At 35.7% G+C, this 25227-nt stretch overlaps 1 protein-coding gene across 1 annotated transcript in view; it reads left to right on the plus strand.

Annotated features, from left to right (window-relative positions):
- Positions 1-341: 341 nt before the first annotated feature.
- Positions 342-25227, plus strand: part of PHIP (PHIP subunit of CUL4-Ring ligase complex) — a gene marked incomplete at both ends in the record, with an annotated part of 112828 nt that continues 87942 nt past the window's right edge. Inside the window, 6 exons of the mRNA XM_084228648.1 lie at positions 342-381; positions 492-550; positions 672-701; positions 896-955; positions 16436-16586; positions 16683-16781. Of these exons, the coding sequence (XP_084084774.1) occupies positions 342-381; positions 492-550; positions 672-701; positions 896-955; positions 16436-16586; positions 16683-16781 (439 nt within the window). The remainder of the gene's footprint in view (positions 382-491; positions 551-671; positions 702-895; positions 956-16435; positions 16587-16682; positions 16782-25227) is intronic.

The raw sequence follows: 25227 nt of genomic DNA on the forward strand, positions 1-25227 counted from the left end.
TTTTTTTTTTTTTTTTGCGCCGAGGGGGCGGGGGCGCGGGCGCGGGCCTCGGCCAGGGCCTCGGGCCTCGGCCGCGGCCGAGCCCGGGGCCGCGAAGGCGGCGGACTTCTTTCTGCGGCGGAGGGATCCGCGGCGGAGGAGGCGGCGGCGGCCGTAGCCGCTGCCTGAGAGTTGTTGTTTCCTCCTCCTCCTCCTCCGCCTCCGCCGCCGTTGCTTGAATGGTGGAGCCGAGGCTCGGCTCGTGAACACACACTGACAGCTATAGGGCAGGCGGCGGCACCATCCCCGCTTCCCCTCGGCGGCGGGGTGTCCCGCCGGCGGCCCCGAAGTGACCCATAAACATGTCTTGTGAGAGGAAAGGCCTCTCGGAGCTGCGATCGGGTAAGTCGGGGGGCTGCGGGGCCGCGGGCGCCGGGCGATGCCGCCCGCGGTCCCCCGCCCCCCGCCGCCCGGCCGCTCAGCGTGTGTCTCGCGCCCCTCTCTCCCGCCAGAGCTCTACTTCCTCATCGCCCGGTTCCTGGAAGATGGACCCTGTCAGCAGGCGGCTCAGGTACGGCGGCGCGCGGCGCGGGCCGGGCCGGCGCTCGGCGCTCGCGGGCGTGGGGGAGGGCGGCGGCGGCGGGGCCGCGGCCCGGGGCGCGGGGCTCACTCTCCCCGCTTTGTTGTTGCAGGTGCTGATCCGCGAGGTGGCCGAGAAAGAGGTAAAGGGCGGCGGCGGCCCGGCGCGTCCCGCCGTCCCGCGGCCGCCCCTGGGCCGCTGCCGCTGCGCCGCCGCCGCCGCCGGGGCGCGGGGCGCGGGGCTCGGGGCGCCCGGCGGGGCGCGGGGCGGGCGGGGGAGGGGCGCGGGCGGGCCGGGGCCGGGGGCCGCGGCTCACGGGGTGCCCTCTCCCCGCAGCTGCTGCCCCGGCGCACCGACTGGACCGGGAAGGAGCATCCCAGGACCTACCAGAATCTGGTGAGACATTCACGTCGCGGAGCAAAGAAACTTTTCCCCGAGTCGAATAAAAATTGAATTTCCCGCAATTTTTTAGAGAGACAAAAACTTGGCCCCAGAACGTGAAAGCTCCCAAGGCCACGGGGAGGGGTGGGAGGGGGGCGCGGGGGCCGCGGGGGGCAGTGGCCGGGGAGACCCGCACCCGGGGGCCGCAGGGGCGGCCGGCAATTTATTTGTGATATTTTGTTAATGTGCTAGAAATAAAGATACGTCATGAGTGTTGTGCAGTGCAAGGCCGGAGGAGGAGGGGCCGGCGCGCGCGTCCGTGCGGGCGCGGGCGCGCGCGCGAGGCGGCGGCGGCGGCGGGCGCGGGCGCGCGCGGGAGCGGCGCGAAGGAGGAGGGCGCGCTCGCTCGCTGCTCACCCGCTCGCTCGCTCGCTCGCTCGCTCCCTGCACGCGCGGTCGGCTCGGCTTTCTCCGGCCCCACACAATGGCTGGTGACTAACTGCTTCCAAGTGGCATTAGCATTTCACCAGCAGGCTGTGCAGCCGCCGCGGAGCCGTGGCGAGACGTTTTTTATTCCTTGGCCGTTGCTTCTGCTGTCCTTAAATTCAGAGCTGGTGTTTTTTTTGGTGGTGGTGGTGGGTGCAGAGGTGCGATGGTGTAGCTGGCCGGCGGCGCGTCTTGCCTTTGCAAAACCACCTCGCTGAGGTGCAAATCTGTGACATCCCCCCCTGTTACCCCCCCCCCCCCATCAAGAGTTCGCCGAGCTTTCTCTGGGCTTGGCTCATTTTCATGGGATGATGCCCCTTGTTCAATTAAAAACGACCATTGGAGGCCACTGAAGAGTTCGGGTTTTTTACTCTTCTGTTTACTGCGGGATGGAACTTGGCAAGTAAAAGTTTACGGCGGGGTATGGTTTGTGAATGACTTACAAAATTCTTAACCTTGTGGGCTTTTTCAGAGTATTTTAATAATTTCTGGAAATGGACTTCTCAAAGTGGGGTTGATCACTGGCGTGTGGAAAAGGAAGGTAGTGGTTGTATTTGGGAGCTGGGCTTTCCATAGACTCCCGGCACTGATTTTGGTTGGTAATGAATGTGTGTGTAGGGCGCTTAAAGGAAGCACACGTGGGCAAACCAAGCCTTTGAAATCTATGCAGTACGTTGATTTTTCTGAGATATTTGCATTTGATGTTTTGAGATTGTTTAGTGTTACCGTCTTAGAGTTTCTGAATGTCCTTTGCGAAGTGAAGGCAAGACCTTATTTTGATGGCTTTTGTTTCATTTGCATATAGGACATAGAACTTAAAAACATCAAAATCTCTTGTCTAATACAGGTTGTTGATAAGGGCTCACAGCTGTTGAAACAAGCACTGGTCTTTAGGTTCAGTCTATTTAATGGATACTTAACTGTTCATTTACACACTTTACTTTTCAAAGAGTGACTTTAGAACAGTTTAATTCAATATTTTGCTAAAATGAAGTAAGTCTAAAGCAACGTCCACAGTCAGTAACTGCAGTTTTTAAATTGTTAGGTTTGTAAATATTTGATAAAATCATAAGTAGACTTCACTGTTATTTGAAAAACTTAAAAAGATGATAATACTCCATTTTTTAAGAATTAGATTTAACAGAACTTCTTGAAGGAAAATAAAAGCCCAAGTTGCTGAAAATTGCTATGTTTTCTTAACGTGGAGACTATTGATTGGTAATGTTATATTTTTAAAGTGAAGCAGCTAATGGTGTCTGGCTAAATAAATGAAAGTCTAATCCTAATATAATTTTGTTTTCCCCAGTAAAAACTGGTAACAGTGTTGACTTTGATTTTGTGAGAGAGGATTCTCATTGCTCAAATATTAATAAAATGGATTATATTTCTAACTTGTCAGATACAGGCTACAATAAGCAGTGTCTTCATTAGTGCATTATTTTAACAAAATCCACCTACTTTAAATGGAAGTGGTTTTCTTGCTTACAGTGTCTTCACATTTTTACCCTAACAATCTTGTTGGTGTGCTCATAAGACAGGAGTTCTTAGGAAAATTCAGAGTTCTGGCTCATTTTCTTTTTTTAATTCATTCAGCATATTCTTCACTATATCATCACCATGTATGGATATTTGGTTTAACTTTACTTGACTTTTAAATTGAAATTTAATTTAGTTATATCTAAAAACATTTTGGAACACTAGGTATCTAGCATTTTTGTTTTCCGTGCTGGAGGACCTTGAAATTATGTTAACCTATGTCTAGGTTAACATAAGTAAAGTCTTGTACATTATTATTTTAATGTATTCTTATGACTTGGAAAAAAATGTTTTGTTGCCTATCAGTTGAGCTAATTTAACATTGGCCTGAAGATTATTTTGGTGCGTAAAACCAAAATAATAACTACTATTGGTGGTTTCAGTAAGTTCTCCTACCAGGAAATTTATTGCGATGTTAGCTTACAAAATTGAGTAATATTTTAACAATAAAAGTTCATATATATTTGAAATTTCCACGCAACCTCAAATTACAGATATTTAGGATGGGGCATAATATTTATATCTGTGAGCTTAAAAATAGGTATTGGTCAGTATCTTTAGCCAGCTTACTGATAATCAAATCACAGTGATTGCGTTTTGACCAAGAGGAAAGTGGAGTTTGAAGAGCAGTTTTTAAAGTTTACAGATTTAAAAAATAATAAAATTGATTCACTAACTTCCGGGGTGATTAATAAAGTTACTGTAAAGTGTGATTGTGATTATTAACCTCTGCTATAAGATGTAAAGCATTTTTAACATTAACAAAAAAAGATAAAGCATTTTTAACAGTGAATGGAATTCGCTAGGAAGTTGAAGGGGTTTTGTTTCCACTGTATGGTGTATGTTTAATCAGATTTTATGTATTTTTAAATACGAAGTTGGTGTCAAAACTGTAAAGGACACTTTTTAAAGCTTTTTTCAGATTTCTTATTTTTAAAAACAAACAGGCTTAGGTGGCAACCTTTTTTGTAGCAAAGAAAATTCAACTAATTTTGGACAAAGAGAAAACTTGGTCATTTACTTGTTTCTTAGTTGGAATAGTAAAGTTAATTAGGTTAGTAAATTATCCTTTTAGTTATCTTAATTAGTGGTGATTGTATATTTATGAGATCCTGAGAGAGTATTAAAGCATTTTTCTCAGATTTGGGACTGACATTTCTTGGTTATAAGGCATTTTTCCCCAAAAGTGGGTTTATGTTTTGCCAGTCTGTTAAAATAATAAAATAATTTTGTTTGGTGATAGTAGCTTTTCTTATAGTGATTCCATTTTATTAGAAATCTTTTCATTCAAGTGAAGGATCGACAGAAGGTATAGATTGTGGTCTTCACCCCACCAACAGTTAGTCTGCAGGTTACCATGGGTGCACATCTTGGGGTTTCTCTGGACCTAGTTATCTCTCCTGTAAAATGAGTCGAAATGAAGTTTTCTATCCGGAAAATCTAAATTTGAACCAGAAATATCAATACATTGTTTCCAAGAAGTCAACTCTTTAATTTTGGAGTTAGGTTATCCAAAACACAGAAAAGTACATCTAGAGAAATCATGTAGGTTAAAAATGGAATAGTGCTATTCTTAAGTTATATTGATAGAATCATCTCTTTGCAAAGGTGAAGATTTTGAAACTACATCAGACTATCCCTTTACGCTAATTAGTATGTATTTCCACCATTGTTTAAGTCCTAGTTTTTATAAATTAGAGGTGGTCTTAAATTCAGAAATGAATAAGAACCGTAAATAGGATCTACTCAAATATATATCATATAAATAACCATTTATTTAGAGCATGCTGATTAATAGGAAAGTTAAGGTATTATGGGAGAGCTAAGCAAGTTTAGGGAAAAATAGGTAAATATATTAAATGCTTTTGAATCATTTAATATATTAAATGCTTTCATATTCCCATTCTATATGAAAGATAATATGGTGCTTTCAAAACTTTGTGTAATTTCTGGTGGGGTGGTAGCACATAATGAAGTAAAAGCGTGTGGTAGAGTTAGAATTTCTTTAGGAGAGCATCAGTGAAATATTGATAGTAAGCTTTTCTTGAAAGTGTAAAACAGGGCTTTAGTTGTTCATAATCATACTAAAGAAAAAAAGTGTTAGATGTGAAAGGACTACTTTATGCTGATGGGCTGAAGTGGGCAAAATTTCATCCTTCTTGCAATTATTTTGTTGGTACTTTCAATAACCATTATTTTTAAAAGTTTGCGGGGATTTACAAACATTTTAAAGTGAACTATCTGTAACACTCTTAATCTTGAATAATTGTAAAGTGTCTTGAATATAAAGAGGATGTGGTTGGATTATCACCTCCCCAATTACAGTAGAGGTGTTCTATGTGATTGGTGTAAGGCAGAATAGTACAGCAGGATTCTGTTTTCCAAATAACTCCTATTTTGTAAGATGTCAGTGCTAACTGGCTGGCACAAGTCAAGTACTGTGTAAGGGTTTATGTTTGCCAATATGAGGACGTTAGTAGTGGTAGGGAAGGTTCACAAAGTTACAGGAAAAAATATTACAAAAAAGCATGTATGCATACCTTAAATGGCCTCACAATAAAAAGTCATGTTAAAGTTTCAGGAGGTACCGTTAGTATAATAAGTAGATTTGGGATGAAATCATGAAGCCTAAGATAAAAAGAAAAAGTACTGTAAATACCAAAGATAAGTCATTTCTATAGTGTTGTGTGTAGACTTCTAGAGAAAAATTAACTGGTCTGTATAGTAGTTCTAAAGACTATAACACTTTTTAGCACAACAGTTAACATCAGATGTTTGGGTGTTACCCAGAATTGATAAGCGGCTGTGTGAAACCTTTCTTTTGTTATGATCATATTGCGTTTAGGGATATGTAACAGTTTAGCTGTTGCATGCATCTGGCTTCTTCTATACAGAGACTTTTGTGATTGAAAACTACCACAACAGTTTGTATTCTTTTTGGGAAATTATCAGAGAATTTGTTAAAGAAAATTTTGAGAGGAGATTTTTATCTTGTTTTGTCAAATTGGTTTAAAAATACATATGCTTTAAGCAGAGCTTAATAAAGTTTTTCTTAAACTAATTCTTAAGTGTTAGTTTAAATAAATCTTATGAATGTCAACTTCTTAATCCATTCAGAATTAATTTGTAAGATTGACCACAGTTTTTGGTTCTTCTATCTGGAAACTCACCTACAGTAGCCATTCTTCCTTTTCCCAGATTTTTTAGTTGTCTACCACATCACCACAGAAGTGTGATAAATAAAACTGTATTCTGCAGGCACATGTGAACAAGTAGTAATAGTAGATTTCATAGAATTCTTAGAAATAAGCAAAGTGTCCTTTACTTAACCATACCAAGCATATATCCTTTATGAAAAGAAAGGATATAACTTTATGAAAATGTAACTTTATGAAAATCAAGCATTAGGATGATTGTATTAGAAAAAAATAATGGCAAATTATTTTAGGGTATTTAAATTACTTTTGTAATTATCTGAAAGTGATAAAGGGAATCAAATTTGGGGAATATAAAAGATTGATGTAAAGATTATTAGTTTGTTTTGTGAGGGGCTTATTGGTGAAATTATGCGTAATTTGTGAAAATTCCTTTGGAATTAATAAATGCATCATTTAGTATATGGATATGAGGAGTATTTAATAATGTATTGGGGGAAATGATAATACATTTTTCTTTATGGAATTTGAGAATTGGTACTAAAAATTATGACATTGAAAAGCAAAATTTGTAAGTGTTGAGTGGGAGTGCCTTTTGTCACTACAGAGAAAGCAGTCATCAGGTATGAGGCAGGTTCATATTATCCGCCTTACATGTGCTCATTTGAGCCTGGGGGATCACAGATAAGAAAAAAAGATTATTGGATGAGAGAATTCAGGTAGCAACATGGCCTGATACAGCTTCTGCTTAAATTAAGCCTAATTTAAATTGTAAGAGAAATGAGATTTGTAGAGTAAGACTTATTAGTTTATGGCCCCATGGATGACAACCGCTTGGTGCAAAGGAAGCACATAAAGTATCTTTAGTTTCTGGACACCACATGGCCTGTGGTCATGCTGGTATGACCCATTTGGTCTCTTATTACAGAGAATAGGCATGTATCCCGTCTTCATGGTGGTTATAGCATACATGCAAGGAATATTTGCTTTGTGTCACTTGATTCTGGCTTAGTGTTTGGTGTGTATAAATGGTAAATTCTAGGCAACTTGGAAAAATACGCATTTTGTGAAACAACTTCACTACCATTGTATGTATGTTGTTTTGAGTACAGTGTTGTTTTGAGTACAGTGTTAAACATTGTTAAAAATGAAACTGATCTTTTTTTTTTACTATTTACTTGTATTTTAAGAATTTTCCATTTTTAACTTAATAAACAATAACTTTTTAATGAGTCATAGATTTGAATTTTAAAGTACTTTACTATATAACATTTCAAGAAGGAATTCTTACTACACAAAATTTGCTCAGCAAATATGATCTAATTTAAAAGTTAAATTTTGTCATTTTGTGGTGTCTTAAGTCAAATCTTATAGAGTATCCAAATTTGTGATTTATTAAAATCTGGTTTGTTTTTTGAAGCAGTATATAGTCAGATTCTGATGAATAAAACTTGCAAGAGCAGTGTTTGATTTACTTAAATTGCAAGGTTGGATCAGTGACAGCATTAAATACTAACTGAATTATTGTTACCTGAATGAATTCTTAGCCTGACAAAATTGTGAATATAAAAAAGTCTTTAAAGCATATTTACTCACAATTAAGAGTAAGCGGACCACATAGATTAATTTGATACTTAGAGCATATTCATTTTATTATACTTTAAATTATAAAGACATATAAATTTGTATGAGTCCTTCTGAGAATATTATCCAACCTAGAGGATTTTACTTGAAAATGGTTATATGGATTCCATTAAGTTTGTAATCATAAAAACAGTGGGAGAGAAAGGGGATTAATATTTTGAAAGTGAAACTAGTGTAATAAAAATAACAGTAAACTTGGATTCAGGAGACTTTTATTTGATCACTGTTTCTCCACTTCTCCAGACAATATAACTTTGGACTTCAGGTTTTTTTTTTTTTTAGCCTATGAAATGGGAAAATACTTAACCTACTTGTGAATACTTAACCTTACTTGCTTATGAAGATAAGTTTTGAGAATACTTGGCACAAAGTATTATTCTGTATCTTTTCTAGCTGAAGAAGCTATTATGATGAAAAAATGCTCAAGAAAATAAAAGCTTCTTTCAATGACTGTACGTTGTTATGATAGTAGCAGATATATGAGTTTGGTAGTTTTGAGAATTTTCTTGATAGAGTTTCAATAGTAGACCTTATAGAGTGATTAAGTAGTGAATAGGATTTTTTAAAATTGATATTTGTATGCTAGAAATCAAAGTAAGAACTACTTTCCTTTAGAACTGAAAAGTATAGTGGCGAACAGAAGTAGCCAGTCTTACATGAGAAGATCCAAAAAACTGACTTTTTTTTTTTTAGAGTTAACTAGTTGTTCAAGACTCAGGTATACAGTGAAGAGCTTAGTTAATCAGATCATAGTGGTACCAAATATTGGTAGATCTTATTTTCTAGGGGCTTCTCAATTACATGCTAGAGAAAGCAATGGCATTTGTAGGCCTCAGTGTTAAGTCAAGTAAAGGGAGTGAATCTATTGATCTTACCTCACTTTGAAGCGGTCCTTGAAAAAGATAAAAAATTTTTACCCCCATTGAGTAAATCTGGGAAGCTTTTTACAACATGAAAGATAAACATGTATCAATAGTAAGAAATGTGGAGTATAATTAAAATAATTACCAACCCCTGTGTCAGATACTCTGACTACCTCCCAAGGTGGTGGCTATTGCAGTACCAGTCTTATAGATGAGGACAGTCAGACAAGAGTAAATGTTTTCCCCAAGCTCAGTTAGTTGAAACTTAGGCTGTTTGACTTTAAATCTCTTAATCTAAGCTGCTTACCTTTTCTTTAAAAATTAAGTAGACAGGTTCTTAATGAAAGTATCTGGGATGTAGTGGCTTCCAGATTCTTCATATTTTCTTCCCACTGGTAACACTTTTTAACTATACCATCTGCTGATAATGTCAACATTTTCTTGACTGGGAAAGACAGCTGTTTATATGAAGTAGCATACTAAGCAGAAGCAGGTTGGTTTAGCCAAAGAAGGAAGGAATTTAACCGGTTTTCTTTCTTTGTTCCTTTCTCACTACAGTTCACATTCTCAGAAGATGATCCTAGTGTTTAAGTTGCAGTTGATAATTCTAGAGAATTATTACATATCTACAACCTGATCAAAGAGTGGTAAACATTTATGATTTGGTTCAAGATGGACAAACCATGAACAAAGTTGTTCTGTTTCACAGAATTCTTTTGCCCCTGCTGCTGGAAACTTTGCTAGAGCCAAGGATTGTTTCTAAGATGAAGGGGGAGGGTAAATTATGACTGCTGCTGGTAAATCATGCAGGAGACCTGTTTTTGCAAGATCCCTCAAGCTAGAGTTACTGCATTTTAAAAGAATTGTTAAAAACATTTGCATATGTAACAGATGACAGTAACCCCCTCAGTGTCTTATATAGTTATCATGACTCTTACAGAAAATGTTGGCTGACTTCTGCTCCAGATAATGTATTTACAAAAAGGATAACTTTGTTTAATTGAGGTTTTAATCACTAACTTTTGGACCGTTAATCACAGATTGTTGTTGCCCTTTCCAGTGATTTTCAATTGGATTGGAAGTGGGAGTGAGGATGTGAGGATTTTGGAAATGGTCTGAATAGCTCACTAGTCTTAGGAGTGAAATCTCCATTCTGTGGTGTCAGGGTTGCGTCCATAAAACATGCTCTTGAATGTGGGAGAGAAAATAAAATGTTTATCAAGAGGGCATGGATTTAAAAAGGCTTTAGCACTAATGATAAATTTGTGCTTTTTTAAAAAAATTTTTAGTAGTAAATATGAATTTTATGGTACTAACCCTTTACTTTCACTGTTTAAACTTGCTTCTAACTTTAAGAATTTTAAATTTTAATCTTAGAAATACTGAGAAAAGGTTACTTACATTGATTTCCTATACTTTAGTAGAAGATATTTAGGATCGTCACTGTATCTTTTACTTCTGTTCTTAGATTTATTTTTTTTGTTGTTCCCATTTACCTATAGGACTTAAAACATTGGCGCTAGTTTGCTTTAATAGTGAAAGTGACCTTTTTTTAATAGTGAAAGTGAACATTTTTCTGACTCAGTTTAATGTTTGTTGAAAGCTATGCAAAATGTCTATCTTAATAGCTTCCTTGCACATTAATATATACCTATATTTGAAGCAATAGGTAATTTGCAAAGCAGTGTGAGTGTTTGTCCTGAAGTTAAACTGCCTTTGTTGGACTCTCATAACTAGCTGCTGAAAGTGTGTGATCTTGGGAAGTTTGTTTTGTTTTTGTACCATAATTTCCTTGTTAATGGGAATAGTAATAGAATATACAACTCAGGTTAAAATAATTAACAGTGCTTTTACATGCAGCACTGACCACAAGGCCTGGCATTTAGTGTGCAGCCAGTACATATTATCCTTGTTAAGTTATTAGTATTTATTGCACTTTATAATTTCATCTTTCCTTTTATGTTTTGAATATATTAAGAGATTGAAAGAAGCTCTGGTCATGGAAAGTGATGGGCATATTAGAAGTTGTTAGTTTTTTTGTTTTGTTTTTCCCAAATAATCGTATTTAGTTACTAAGAATCTAAATTTAGACATTATGGATAAGGGTTTTTATTGTGATATCATTTCAGATATTCATTTTAATTGCTTACTGGTAAGTAAAAGTTTAAACTATAAAAAGCTTAATGAATGTGTGAGGGTTCTTACTATTTGAAAATTAAAAATAATGTAAAACTATAAATGAGCTATTTCAGTTTTTTCATTTGTTTTTAATTTTGCATTTTAAATAGTGATGTGGATTAATATTCATGAAGACTAATGAAGAGAAAAATACAGTAGAAAAAGATTTGTTATAATCATATTAGGTGTGTGTATATCTGAGTCTGTTGTGTGGTTGGTAGCTGAAAGAAACATGGTCTTTGTTCTCGTGCACTTTATGGTGAAGTTAAGAGGAAAAGCATTAAATCATTATATTTTTTATTTGTTTCCATTTTTTATTTGTCTTTTTTTTACATCATTGTTCATTTTTTTTTTTAAAGATTTATTTATGCATACAAGAACTGAGGTACAGGCCAGAGGTGTGGGGGGTGAGAGGGTTCACCAAAGACAGAATGGGGAGCAGAACAGGCAGATGTATTGAAATACAGTACTGAGGGGAGCAGTGGGCGAGTCAGGAGAGATCTGCTGTGCCATGTGGGTCACCTCCCTGGCCTGGGATCGAACTCGTGCTGCAGTGGCCGCAGGCAGCTTCATAGTGCTGTGCCTGAATGCTTCGTGCCACCAAGGAGGCCCCCATTCTTCATTTTTGTAGCGCTTGATTTCTCCTCTCAGGTGTTGTCCCCATAAAATTACCACCACCAAGACACCCATTAACCATTACCATAGACCTAGGAGTGGAATTGCTGGGTCATATGGTAAATCCATTTTTAGTAATTTGAGGATCTCCAAACAGCTTTCCATGGTGTTTGGACCAGTTTGTATTCCCACCAGCAATGTAAAAGGGTTCCTTTTTCTCTACATCTTCACCAGCATTTCTATTTTTTTTTTTTTTTAAATGTGGGCCATTCTTACTGGTGTGAGGTGATACCTCATTGTAGTTTTGATTTGCATTTCCATTATAAGAGATGTTGAACATTTTTTCATGTGCCCATTGGCCATCTGCATTTCCTTTTTGGAGAAGTGTCTTATTAGCTCTTCTGCCCACTTTTTGACTGGGTGCTTTACTTTGTTTTTGTTGAGTTGTGTAAGCTTTTTGTAAATCTTTGCTATCAGCCCCTTTATCAGTTTTGTGGAGTGCATATGTTTTCTCCCAGTCTGTGGGAAGTCTCTTCATCTTAGTTAATATCTCTTTTGCTGTACAGAAGCTTTTTAGTTTGATGTAGTCCCAACTATTTCTTTTCCTTCATTTTCTTTGCTTCTGGGAATGAGTCTTTAAAGATGTTTCTGAGATGTTTGTCATGGAGTGTTTTGTATGGTTTCAGGTCTTACATTCAGGTTAATATTTGTGTATGGTGTGAGGTAGTAATCTAGTTTCATTCTTCTCCATGTCGCAGTCCAGTTTTCCCAGCACTGTATATTGAAGAGACTGTCCTTGTTCCAGTGCATAGTCTTTGCTGCCTTGCCATAGATTAGCTGTCTGGAGTGCAGCACCATATGTGGCCTGTTTAGTTTTTCTACTGCATCCTGTAGAACAATGTCCCAAATCCACGGGATGTGTGCTCCCTAAGCTGGACATTTAATCTTATTTATTTATCTATCTATTTATTTATTTTTAAAGATTTATTTATTTATACAAGCACTGGGTACAGTCAGAAGTGCGGGAGGGTGAGAGAATTCATGCCTGGGTTTTTGATTTGATTCCCTTGGTATGTGTGTCCGTTTTTGTTCCAGTACCATGCTGTTTTAATTATTAGGTTTTGTAGTATAGCTTGAAGTCTGGGTGTGTAATACTTCCATTCTTCCTTTTTCTAGTCAGGAGTGCTTTGGCTATTTGAGGTTTTTATGGTGGACCCATGTGAATTTCATCAATATTTGTTCTATTTTGTCGAAGAATGCCATTGAGATTTTTATTGGAATTGCAGTCATTCTGTAAGTTGTTTTTGGTAGAATGGCCATTTTGATAATGAAAAGTCATGGAGTATGTGCAACCAAGATAACACACTTAGATTGAATGGGAAAAAAGTAAACAAAGGAAGTTACATTGGAGATCTGAAGCACTTAGAGGATTTGTTTGGGCGAGATTATTTTGGGAAATGCAGGTAGCGTACCACATGGGAAAGCCTGACAGGATAAAGGTTAGGTAAAGAACTTGAAAGAAGTCTATCATATCTGAATGTGAAAAGTAGAGCATGGAGAGTGTATATGCTGAATGAAGCAGAGAAATAGGAATGAACCATACATGCATTTCAGGGCTTGTTGACAATGTTAAGGATATGGATTCCCAAAGAACAAAAGTTTCAAAGTGTTTTAAGTAGGTTTGGCTTGATCAGATAACAGGTTTTAGAAGGAGCATTTGAACATAGAGAATAGATCTGAATGAAGTAGAAGGCATGAATGAAGGTGGGAGAGATGAGAGTTTATTATAAAGATGTTTTTAACTTACGTTGTTATGAAGCTTGGTACATGGCTTTAAAGATGCAAGAAAAATCAGTTTGTAATTAAAACCGCTTGGTTGTAGGAGGGAGGATTGGACAGCATAAAAAATATGTGGCTTGAGGTTTGAGGCTAGATAGTGTTTGTCATTGACCAAGGTAGGGAACTTTTTTTAGAGTGGGGTGGTGTCTACATGAGGGTCATGAGTTCATTTTTGTCTATTTTGAGTTGAAAGGCTTTGGAACTTCAAAGAGAGAGATGCTTTAAGAAAATTTGATATGTAATCCATAACTATTGGTATAACTTTAAGAAGCATTGGTATAAAGATTGTGCAGAGAGAGATGGTATGAGAAAAGGTTCTGGAAAGGAACTCAGCTCTAGGATTCCAGACTTGAATGAACCTTCACTATTTATTGGTGACATAAGGAAAATTCAGTAGTTTTTTGATATTTTCATATGTTCATTTATCTACTGATTTATTAAGCATTTAGCTGCAAGCATTACTGCATTATGTGTTGGATATGCAGGTAAACAAGATCTAATCCTATGTCTTTTTATGTAGTACCTGGACAAGTAAATCAGCCATTTTAATATAGTTCAGGGTTTTTTTTTTTTTGAACTTCTAACACAGGGCAAGATAATTGTTAAGACTTGTGTGTGTATTTTTTTTTTTTTTTTTGAGAATAGGACGTGTTGTAGCCTTCATTAGATTTCCACTGAGATCTAGGTATCAAATTATTTTCAGAATAATTAACACAAGTTCTACAAAATTTGTATTAAGCATAAAGGAACATTTGGGAAGGAATTTAATAAGCTATGAAAATATAAAAATAAAATTTCCAAAAAGATGGCTAGGGGTGGTGTAGCAGGTAATGAAAGGCAGTAAGGCATAGACTTGAGATGTGAGAAAGAATGAGGTGTGGAGATGGGTGGGTAAAGGACAGATTTCCATTACCAGCATAAGCTTGTATAAAGAATGCATGAGGAGTTCAAGCATTGAAAGTGTTTCTTTTAACTTTAAAATGAAAGTTGAGTTTGAAAAATTGAAAATCAAAGATTAAGTCAGGAAAAGTTGATTATAATTTATTAAAAGATAGAATTCTGCAATAAAAATTTTCAGTCCACTACCTGAAAAATATTTCATAAGAAACTGTATAACAAGGTCATGATGAAACTAAAGTTAAATAAGTGAAGAACTTTCTGTTGAGGTAAAGTTTTAAGAAGGAATTTTGGTCAATTTAAAGAAGTCACATTAAAATAATGATATAGAACTTAAGGACTGGAAAGGACCCCCATGACATATTCTAACCTTTTTCTTTTAGACTTTTTTTTAAATATATTTTTTAAATGGAAGATTAGAGAAAAGTACAACTATAATCTAAAAAATTTGTATTTTGGTGTAATTTCACTACCTAGCCAAATGTTGGGTTTTTTTTTTTCCTCCGTAGCTAATCATACTAGTTTTTGAAAAGTATGTTTTGAATAAAGATGGTATCATTAGGGAAAAAGGGTGTTAAGTGAGTTTGGGAAATTGTACATTAAACCAAATTAAATTAATTTCATCATTTTTGTCTGGGCCTTTAATGTTACCTGTGCTGTGAATCTTCAACTGAAGATGGTAGCTTGTATAATTTGTATTTGAACCTCTTTCCCATAAGTATTAATTCTGTTAATACTTACTGATCATCTGGCATACTACTTTAAGCCATACTTTACTTTTTAAGTTATCTTACTGTGAGAATACAGCTTCATGTTTTTTTTATTTTTTCTGACTGGAGTCTTATTATGATTAAGATGTTCACTTAGAGGGACATATTTGTCAACTTTTAAAAAATATTATTTATGATCGCCTACAGTTAAAAGTATAACAGATACTGCAAGATGGAATGATTTACTTCCCCCCACATAAGTCTTTTAATAAGGAAATCAGACTAAAAATTGCTATTACTAAGTGATCTTGAGTAGCAACTCTCAAACTTTTAGCTTCAAAACCCCTCTATACTAATAAAAATTATTGTAGTTCATTTTATATAGAATGTAATCTCTTCATAGTTGACACTTTAAAAATCAACAAATTTGAAAATATTTAATTCATCAAATAGTACATAAATGTACTTCATGTTAATATAAGTAATATTTCTATAACAGTTAATCCCTAAAAGAAATTTGTAATAAGATTAGCATTGTCCATCTTTGTGAATCTTTATGTTTGGCTTCATATAAGAGTTAGATCTTGCATCTGATTCTGTGTTTATTCTGTTGTGACTTCATATGTCATATGGCAGCTGGAAACACTGTACACTCATGTGAAAATGAGATTGAAAGGGCAAATGATGTTTTAGTGTCATTCATAACTTTTTCCTGCGGGACCCTCAGTGCTACTCAGTACTTTGAGAACAGTTGAACTAGAGTGTTTGGTACTACAGCGAGACAGTTTTTTGTAACTTGATAACTTAAATAGAAAGTCATAAAAAGTATGTCTCATTTTCTGTAATTCTCTTGAAAATATTATGCAAATGTTTATTTACTAAAAGACTCCAGAATAGACAATAAAAGTATAAGCATTTTGTATCTTGATTTCAGATGCTGGCATAAATTAGACTGTACTTTGAAATAGTTTTCAAAAATGCTGAAACTTTGGAGTAGGTTGATTTATAGTTAATATTTGTTTAAGTCAACAGTTGGAATTTGACCTTTCTGGTTTTGTTAAATAAATTATAAAATTCAACGTAGGCATTGTATAAGTACTTTTAAATTTGTAATGAGAAAATGAACTATTGAGTTTCTTTAATCCTTAATTCTGGAGGTATCATATCAAAGGTTTAAAATATTTGTTATATATCAAAGTATTTTGTGTATGTATATATTTTATGTTGAAGTTTTTGTAAATTAAAATGTTAAGCTGAAGCAGACTTTTAGGTTCTAATGCTTTATATTTCTTCATTGTTTAGTGTTTGCATTGACTAGCTTTTGTTAATTTACAAATTTTTATATTCAGGTTACATTAATTGTTTAATATTTTTCCTATTCAGCAGAGTATGTGATGGTTCAGGTAGCTATTTTATTCTGAGTCAAGTGGTTTCACAGAATAAATGTGAGCTTTTTCCTCCAGTAAGAAATGTTGTCAAGTCAGAACAAATTACTCTGTTTTAAAAATTGTATTTTATTTACTATAAAAAATTGTATCACTTAGCAAATATTTTACGTCTTTTATATAATAGGTGAAATATTACAGACATTTAGCACCTGATCACTTGCTGCAAATATGTCATCGACTAGGACCTCTTCTTGAACAAGAAATTCCACAGAGTGTTCCTGGAGTACAAACTTTATTGGGAGCTGGAAGACAGTCCTTGTTACGCACAAATAAAAGTATGAAAATTTCATAATCTAATTGAGACCTTTTTTTCCCTCATTTTTTTCTCTTTGCTGTATCTTTGTATCTATAAAAATATGTGTGTTTAATAGGCTGCAAACATGTTGTGTGGAAAGGATCTGCATTGGCTGCATTGCACTGTGGAAGACCACCAGAGTCACCAATTAATTATGGTAGCCCACCCAGCATCGGTGAGTTGTTTGAATTCATTATAGAAGTAGAAAACTTCTTAGTAAACAGCTTTCAAAAATATAGGGTTTTTTTTGTTACTGTGAAATTGAAAAATTTCTTATATATCCATTAATATTCAAGGAGGAAAAGTGATCAGACTTTTTTCTCATTGGTAATCGTAATGAAGAAGTCATAATAATATGTAATGGATTGTGTATATTATACATGATACAGGATAATTACCTCATTGTTATTTTATTTCTAACACATAAATTGTTCAATAAAATGTTTATTCAGTTGATTGGGCAACTATACCTTAATACAGCTTAATTACAATGGGGTAAACAAAAATAGTGTGATTATTATTTTGTAAGGTATACTACATTTTTTTACCTTTAAAATTTCATAGGACAACTAATGCAGATGAGTCTTCCTCTTGAAATGACTCTTTAGATACATCTCTTTTACCTCTCTTGCTGCCAAGCCCTTGTCTTTACCTGGATTGCTATAGCATTCTCCAAACTAGTCTTTTGCTGTTTCCAGGTCTTCTCGCTTTCTTTTAGGTCGTACTATATAACATTGTAATAGTAATCTTATTTATTCTACCTTTTCTGTGTTGCTTGTATAAATGGGTGGATTAAGCTATTTTGGCAGTGTCCTACTCTTACAAGTTTAAATTTCTGACTTTCAAAGACCTTCATATTTTAATCATAGTCTTCTGCTCCACTCTATCCTGCCTAACCAGGAATATTGTTTTCTTTCTTCCGGCTATCCAAATTCTACTTATGTCTTCCCTTTTTCGGTACTATATAATGTACTGATGTCAGTATTACAGTTAGTTTTGTATAACTTTCGTGTAGTGTTTATATAGTTTTTCCTGTTGTTTTACTTTGAACCTTTTTTGTAGTCACTTATTTTCCATATCTTAAAAATAGAAGTAACTTTAAAAATATGTTATGACAGTCTCTGTATTTTATTGGGATATCTCATTCTTATGTGTAATTTTATATATTTGTATTTAAATCTACTATTTAATTGGTTGCTTTGAAGGTAATCTTTTTTTCCTCTGGTTGCTCTTAAGATTTTCTCACTGGTTTTCCAGAGTTTGTGATGTATGTCTTAGTGTCTTTTTTTTTTTTTTTTTTTTGAGGTTTATTTATTTATTTATACAAGCACTGGGTACAGTCAGGGCTGGCGGCAGGAGAGGTCTGAGCGCCATGTGGGATCCTCACCCAGTGACCGGGGATCGAACCGGCACTGCAGCGGCTGCGGGCAGCCCGGCAGCCCAGCGCTCAACCGCTGCGCCACCAGGGAGGCCCTCATTTTTCTTTTTTTAAAATTATCTTGCTTGAGATTTATTAGGCTTCTTGAACCTAATGTTTTATTGGCACTGAAAAATTCTCAGCTGTTATCTTTTAAAATATTTCTGTGCCATTCTCTCTTCTCTCCTCTGGGACTCCAATTAAACAGATACTATACACTTTCTCTTTGTCTTTTCTGTTACCCTTTGTTTTATATTTTACACCTTTTTGTCTTTCTGATGTTTTCAGTGCTGTTTCTCTCACCTGTTTTCCAAAGTCTATGTGATACTTGTAGGCAGTTATGAATGGTCATGTTTTATTTTTACTTTAAACATGTGATTTTCCTGGTTAAGTAATGATTTCTACATATAATTTTACTATGATAAATGACTATTAAAACAACAAAGGATTAGATACAGTAGAATATATTACATTTAGAAAATGCTGCTAGGCGTTAGTATAGTTTTTTGAAAGAAGGGACAGATAAACTATTATAGGAGCTTCCCCTATAGATAAAGTATCTTCTCTGAAAAACTTCAAATCTACATAGTAAGGGGAATATGTTATTCTTTCAGCACTTTGTCTAGACAGTCCTGTGGTAGGCAATGAAAGTTTTAGAATGACTGATAGTAACTTACTTTCGTCTTAAAACTTACTATGTGAGTGATTATTGTGTGCCAGGCACTACACTAAGCATTTTCCATTTATGTTCTCTGAAAACTTTAAGTGGTCCAGAGGTAGGAACTGTTACTCTTATTTTACGAAAAAGAAGCTGGAAACATAGGAAGGTCTGATGACTTGACCAAGGTCACATATTTAGGGGGAGTGAAAGTAGGCTGAAATCATTGCTGTATTATTCTCCATAATTATTAGTTTTCAGATTATTCAAGGAGCCTGTACTCTGGTATATATATTTTTTAAAAGATTTATTTATTTATGCATACAAGAGCTGGAGTACAGGCCAGAGGTGTGGGGGGTGAGAGGATTCACCAGAGACAGAGTGGGGAACAGAACAGTCAGAATGACTGAAATACACGGCCAACGGGAGCAGCAGGCCAGTCAGGAGAGGTCTGCTGCTCCATGTGTGTTGCTTCCTGGCAGGCCGGGGGATCAAACTCGAGGTGCAGTGGCTGCAGACAACTTCATAGGTTGCGTTTTAACCCCTTGCGCCACCAGGGAGGCCCCTCATTGGTATATTTTTGAATGAGGATAACGAATACTTAAAAAATTGGTAAGATTTTTAGACCAGGTTGTTGGTAATATCAGTGAATATTGCTGACAAATGGATATATAGGGAGCATAAATATGGCAAAAATAATCAATGAGTTTTGTGTCACGACAGAAAAATGCAACTAGTATATTTAGGTAACAGAATTAATAACCAAACAAGTACCTTTCTGAAAAGGTTGTACCTTTCTGAAAGACTATTTTGTTTTCAGGGTTTAAGATATGTTTTTTCTTCCTTCCATTTATATTTTCAGGAAAATATTAGTTCTTCATGTTAAAAAAAAATACCTATACCAGAATGCCAATTTTACCTGCTTTTTTTTTTTAAAAAAAAATAGCATGTTCTTTGAAATAATTAAAGAGAAGTTAGGTGAATCAAAATGACTCCACTTATTTTTGTCATGGTTTAATGTCATGTGTCAGTTCACCTTGGTTTGAATGTCTTCTCATTGCTACAAACATTCTTATACTTTTTTAATTCTTCTGATCCATACTTAATGATAGCTTGAAAGAATACAGTGTATCTCCATACAGGTAAACTACTCTTTCAAAAATTCTGGTAACTTTTCTTTTCATTACCCTCCAGTTCACATATTTATAGCAAGCAGGGTAATGAAAAGAAAAGTTACCAGAAATTTTGAAAGAGTAGTTTACCTGTATGGAGATACATTATATTCTTTCAAGCTATCATTAAGTATGGATCAGAAGAATTAAAAAAGTATAAGAATGTTTGTAGTATAAGAATGTTTGTAGTATCTCATGTTTCTTTTGTAGATTCTTTTTTTTCTGACTGTCTTTAAAGATTTTCTTTGCTCTTTTCTTGGTCAATTACCAATTGTCAATCTAAGAAAGAAGAAAACCATAACCTTTTAGCTTTTCTTAAATATAGACTTAAATGTTTAATTCATATCCACATACTCAAATTTTGACATATTTGAGATACAGGTTTTTAAAAATATATTTTTATTTAGAATTTTTAAATTTTATATTTTTAAAAATATATTTTTATTTAGAATTAGAAATTATTCACCCCAAAATTACACAGATTATTTAAAGCGCTCCTGTATACTCCCTACACAGTTTCCCCTAATATTTTAATCCTACGTTATCTGGTGCATTTGAGAAATGCATCAGATACGTTGGTACATTATTATTAACTGTAATAAACACCAGAACTTGTATCTCACCAAATTTTCCCTCTAATTAGCTTTTCTTATTCCAGGATACCACACTACACCTAGGATTTATTTTTGTTGTTGTTGTTGTTTTTCAGTTGAACCTCTTGCTATAACTTGGAGGATTATTTAAGATCAGTGTGACAAAATGATTTTCTCTTAGAGTGTTTTCAAACTTCATGCAAACTATTGGACTTCTATTTGTAATTCTCACATTTGTCACAAACTTTAAAAATGCCATAAAGAAAACTGCATGATCTTGTTGGTAAACTGATTAAATTTTTTCTCAAATGAAATGTATAATGTCACTTTGTTGTGAAAACTAGGTATTGTCTAAGGGAGTAAATCTGTTTGGAATTTATATATCATCTTGCTTATGTTTATCACTGCTTTTTTTGGTGGTTTTATTCTATAGGTTTTCAGGCTCTTATAGTTAGTTACAAGTTATTAATCTTCAATTTAGACAGCCCTTATTAGCATATACCTTGAGATTAAAATCAATCACCCAGAATTTACTTTCTTTTGCACTTAATAATTGTTTATGTAATTATTATAGCTTATAATTACATTTGCATTTTACTTACAGAAATTCTGGTACCTTTCAAAGTGTTTCCTTTAAAATAACAACATCAAATTAGTTAAAATATGGTAAAAGAGGGCCTCCCCGGTGGCGCAGTGGTTGAGCGCTGGGTTGCGAGGCTGCCCGCAGCCTCTGCAGTGCCGGTTTGATCCCCGGCTGCTCCTTGGCCACCGGAGGAGGGTCCCGCATGGCATGCAGACCTCTCCTGCTGCCGGCTGCTCCCCTCAGCAGTGTACTTCGGTCCTTCTGTCTGCTCTGCTCCCTGCTCTGGCTCTGGTGAATTCTCTCGCCCTCCCGCGCTTCTGACTGTATCCAGTGCTTGTATAAATGAATAAGTAAATCTTTAAAAAAAAAAAAATATGGTAAAAGAAATTCATTCTGGTAAAATACTCTATTTCTCATCAGAGTACCTCTTTTTCTGTATCAGAAAAGAGCCCAAGTTGTACTGAGTGAGATATTTTATTTTGTCTTGTAGTAGTTAGTTATTCATGTTTTCCTCCATGAAACCTGGTTGTAATGGTACAGATTTGTATAGTGAGAAAAACTCAGGTGACTTTGTTTATTTTTTTCTAAAGTCATGAACATTGAAGACTTGGGCCCAGCTATTAGGTGTTGGCTAATCAAATAACAAAATAGATTTAAAAAATTACTGCCCATAGGAAGCTTACTATGTTGTAGGAGGTAGAGGAGCAGAAGCAAACAGTGGCCATAATGAGCAAATACATTTATAACATCACATGATAAGTGGTAGGAAAAGAATAAATATAGAGCTGCATAAGAGGGAATCAGGAATCAGTGAATCATGGTAGGGGATGGATTACAGTTTTCAATGGATTGGTCAAGTTAAGCCTCACTGAGAAGTAACACACTGAGAGAATGAGTGTGCTAGCCAAAGGGAGAAGCCAGTATAAAGACCCTGAAGTAGGAACATGCCTGATGTGTTAGAAAATGGGTGAGACTAGCGTGAATGGAGTGGATCAAAAAAGGGGGACAAGAAATAACAGATAAGATCAGGGAAGAAATGGAAAGCAAGATTTATGCAGCGCCTTCCTAGGCTAAGATGTAAGGAATATGGTTGGTTTTTTTTTTTTTTTTTTCCCTCAAGAAAGGAAGATCATTGCAGTTTTAAGTTGAGCAACCTAGGTTTAAGCAACCTACATATTAGGTTGCTTTTGAAATTGACTAGCTTTCTTAGAGGAGGTGACATTTTAACAGGCACTCGAGGATAAGAAAAATTTTGCCAAATTAAAAGGATAGACGTTTACTTTGTCAGGCTTATTTTAAGAGTATTTCCCATCACTATACTTCTGAAAATAAACATGCTTTTCAACCAAAATCTCATATGCTACTTGTTTTAAGGTTAAAATTGATATGTCCTATTTCTTTCTGAACTGTTATTACATCTGTTTAGCCATGGTTGTTTTAAAAATTGATGTTCTAGTTGAATAAAATTTTAGGAATCCCTATAATCCAAAAGATAATCCCCTTTTATTCAGAAATCCAGTTAGTCTATTAACAGTTTCTTTACAAAGTGAATAAACTCATTTACCTTTCTGTCATGTGACTATATTATATTAAATTGATCATCTTGTATATCTTAAAAGATTCATTTATGTACTTTTTTATTTAAAAGACTATACGCATTTGTGGGAAATATTAATAAGATGGAATTTATGTCCTTAATATACTTACAGTCTGATAAAGGATATAGACATTATGAATGGTATTGTAGAAAAATGTGAGTTTATTGAATAGGAGTACTAGACCATCTTCCTCTCTTTGTTCAAATTTTCTTCCTGTTTGATCTGGTCAGGCCTTTTTCATTCACACCCTCCTCAATTGAATTTCCACTATTGAAAAGTATTTTCTTCCTTAACTCCCTAAATCAAGTTTAAAATACCAGGTTATTACCTGGGAATTCTACATACTGTTTTCTCTGTTTACCGTATCTTCTAGTGCTGTTCAAAGCCAAGGACCTTCTCCTTTAGGATAGAATCTTGGTATAGATATTCAGTAGTTAATTGGTACAAAAGATAGTGTAGAATGTAGATTTACTATATTTACTTAATGTTTTTGGAAATTCTTCCTTAAAAAGTTGTCTTGAAAATATTTTTTTTCAAATCACTCTCAATGAGAAAGACTTGTTTTTATATTATATATAATTATCTTCAGCCATCATATTTTTATACCAGAGTGCTGTTAAATGTTTTACTGAAATTTGACATTTTGAGAATTCTGTAAATTTTTAATGGAATAACTTCAGCAATTTTTTTTTTTAATTTGGATAGAGGGAATTAAATTGTTGGTAACACTGTCAATGTTTGTGTTATATTTTCTTACAGCATGCACAGGTGAGTCTGAGCTGTCATTGATCGTCAGTGTTTGGCTAAGAGCATTTGAGTTCTTATTTGGCAGGACATTTGATTTTGTGGAGTTTTTTTGTTTCTTGTTCTAAATCAGTTTGGAGCCAAAGCACTGGAGGATGTCTTCTACCAGGCCATCAGGAAAAAATCCATCAGGGCTTATTAGAAATTTACTGAGTCACTGTTAAGTTAGTGTGTAACCAGTTTTAGCCTAAATATGCTAATTCACAACTGTCAGCTGTATTAGATATTTCTAGATGTTGAAATTCCTTGCTGTATAGAATTAGAAGCTAACAGCTAGAGATATACTTTATGAGAATATAAAATGATGTAATAAAAGAATAATTAAGCATAATAAATTATTCACTTGAAATTATTGTTTTAGAACCTGCATTGCATTTTTCTACATATCTACATCCCCAAGAATATATTTTATTTTCGCTTACATATGCAGTGAATCAAGCATTTGTTTTATGGGCAAAAAATAAGTGCTGAGAATTCTTTGAGATGCACCTGAGATACTTGTGTATCATTAGCTTTAGCATGTAATTGCTGTAAACCTAGGTTAAATAGTAGAGAGAGAGAGAGAGAGAGTGTGTGTGCGTGTATGTGTATTTGAGACTGAATTCAAGTGAGAAACTCTTATGCTTTACTGTTCAATGTTGATGGCAGTCACCATCACAAAAAACGCAAATTTATTAAAAGGTAATTTATACGTGAATATTATGCCTGCAGATCAGTCAACATACAGAGCACACAATCTTTGTCCATAATTACAGAATAGAAAACAAGTACAGTAGTCATTTAGATGGAAGACAAAATTTTGTGCTGGAGTCAGCACATCAGACTTTGGGGCAGAACAGATAAATCTCAGTTATATCTTGAAAGATGGGGGCCTCCCCGGTGGCGCAGCGGTTGAGCGCTGGGTTGCGAAGCTGCCCGCGGCCTCTGCGGCGCCGGTTCGATCCCCGGCTGCTCCCCGGCCACCGGAGGAGGGTCCCACATGGCGCGCAGACCTCTCCTGCCGCCCGCTGCTCCCCTCAGCAGTGTACTTCGGTCCTTCTGCCTGCTCTGCTTCCCGCTCTGGCTCTGGTGAATTCTCTCACCCTCCCGCGCTTCTGACTGTACCCAGTGCATGTATAAACAAAACAAACAAATAAATAAATAAATAAAAAACATGCCTCTATAAAAAAAAAAGTCTGAAAAAAAAAAAGAAAGATGGTTAAAAGGAATAAGTTGAAAAAAGATAGCTAATAGGTTCTAGAGAAGGAATACAGATGTTTGGCAAAATCCCCAGTTCAGTTATTTTTTTTGAATAGTGCAATGAATTATTCCTCAGTCTTCATTTGAACATCATTTGATGTGTCAAATTTAGAGTGTTCAAGAATTGCTGGCTGGCAAAAAATAAAATCACTACATCCAATTTTAACTGATTTTGAAAAAAAAAAATACCAGAATTTTTTAAGTAGGTAAAATCACATAAAATGATTTTGTTTTTTAAAAAGCATTCGCCAAGGAATAACGAACTCGAGTTTTAATTCTTACTTTTTGCTTTACTTCGTGACATCATGGCAGGTCATTTAGCTGAATTTGCTTTTTGTAGGATGAGGGTAACATTGCTTAATTTATCTCAAATGAAATAATGTGCTTTTGTTAACTATTTTGAAGACTTTTAACTTTTAACAAGAATCTGTTAGAGAACATCCTTTTTTTCTTTAGCTTGTGTTGTCTTTATCTGACTGTTTAGCTGCTTTTTTTTTTTTTGATTTATTTTTTATTTATACAATAGCTGGGGTACAGGCCAGAGGCACAGGAGGGTG

This window comes from Talpa europaea, assembly GCF_964194135.1.
Source record: "Talpa europaea genome assembly, chromosome: 2".
Taxonomy (NCBI): domain Eukaryota; kingdom Metazoa; phylum Chordata; class Mammalia; order Eulipotyphla; family Talpidae; genus Talpa; species Talpa europaea.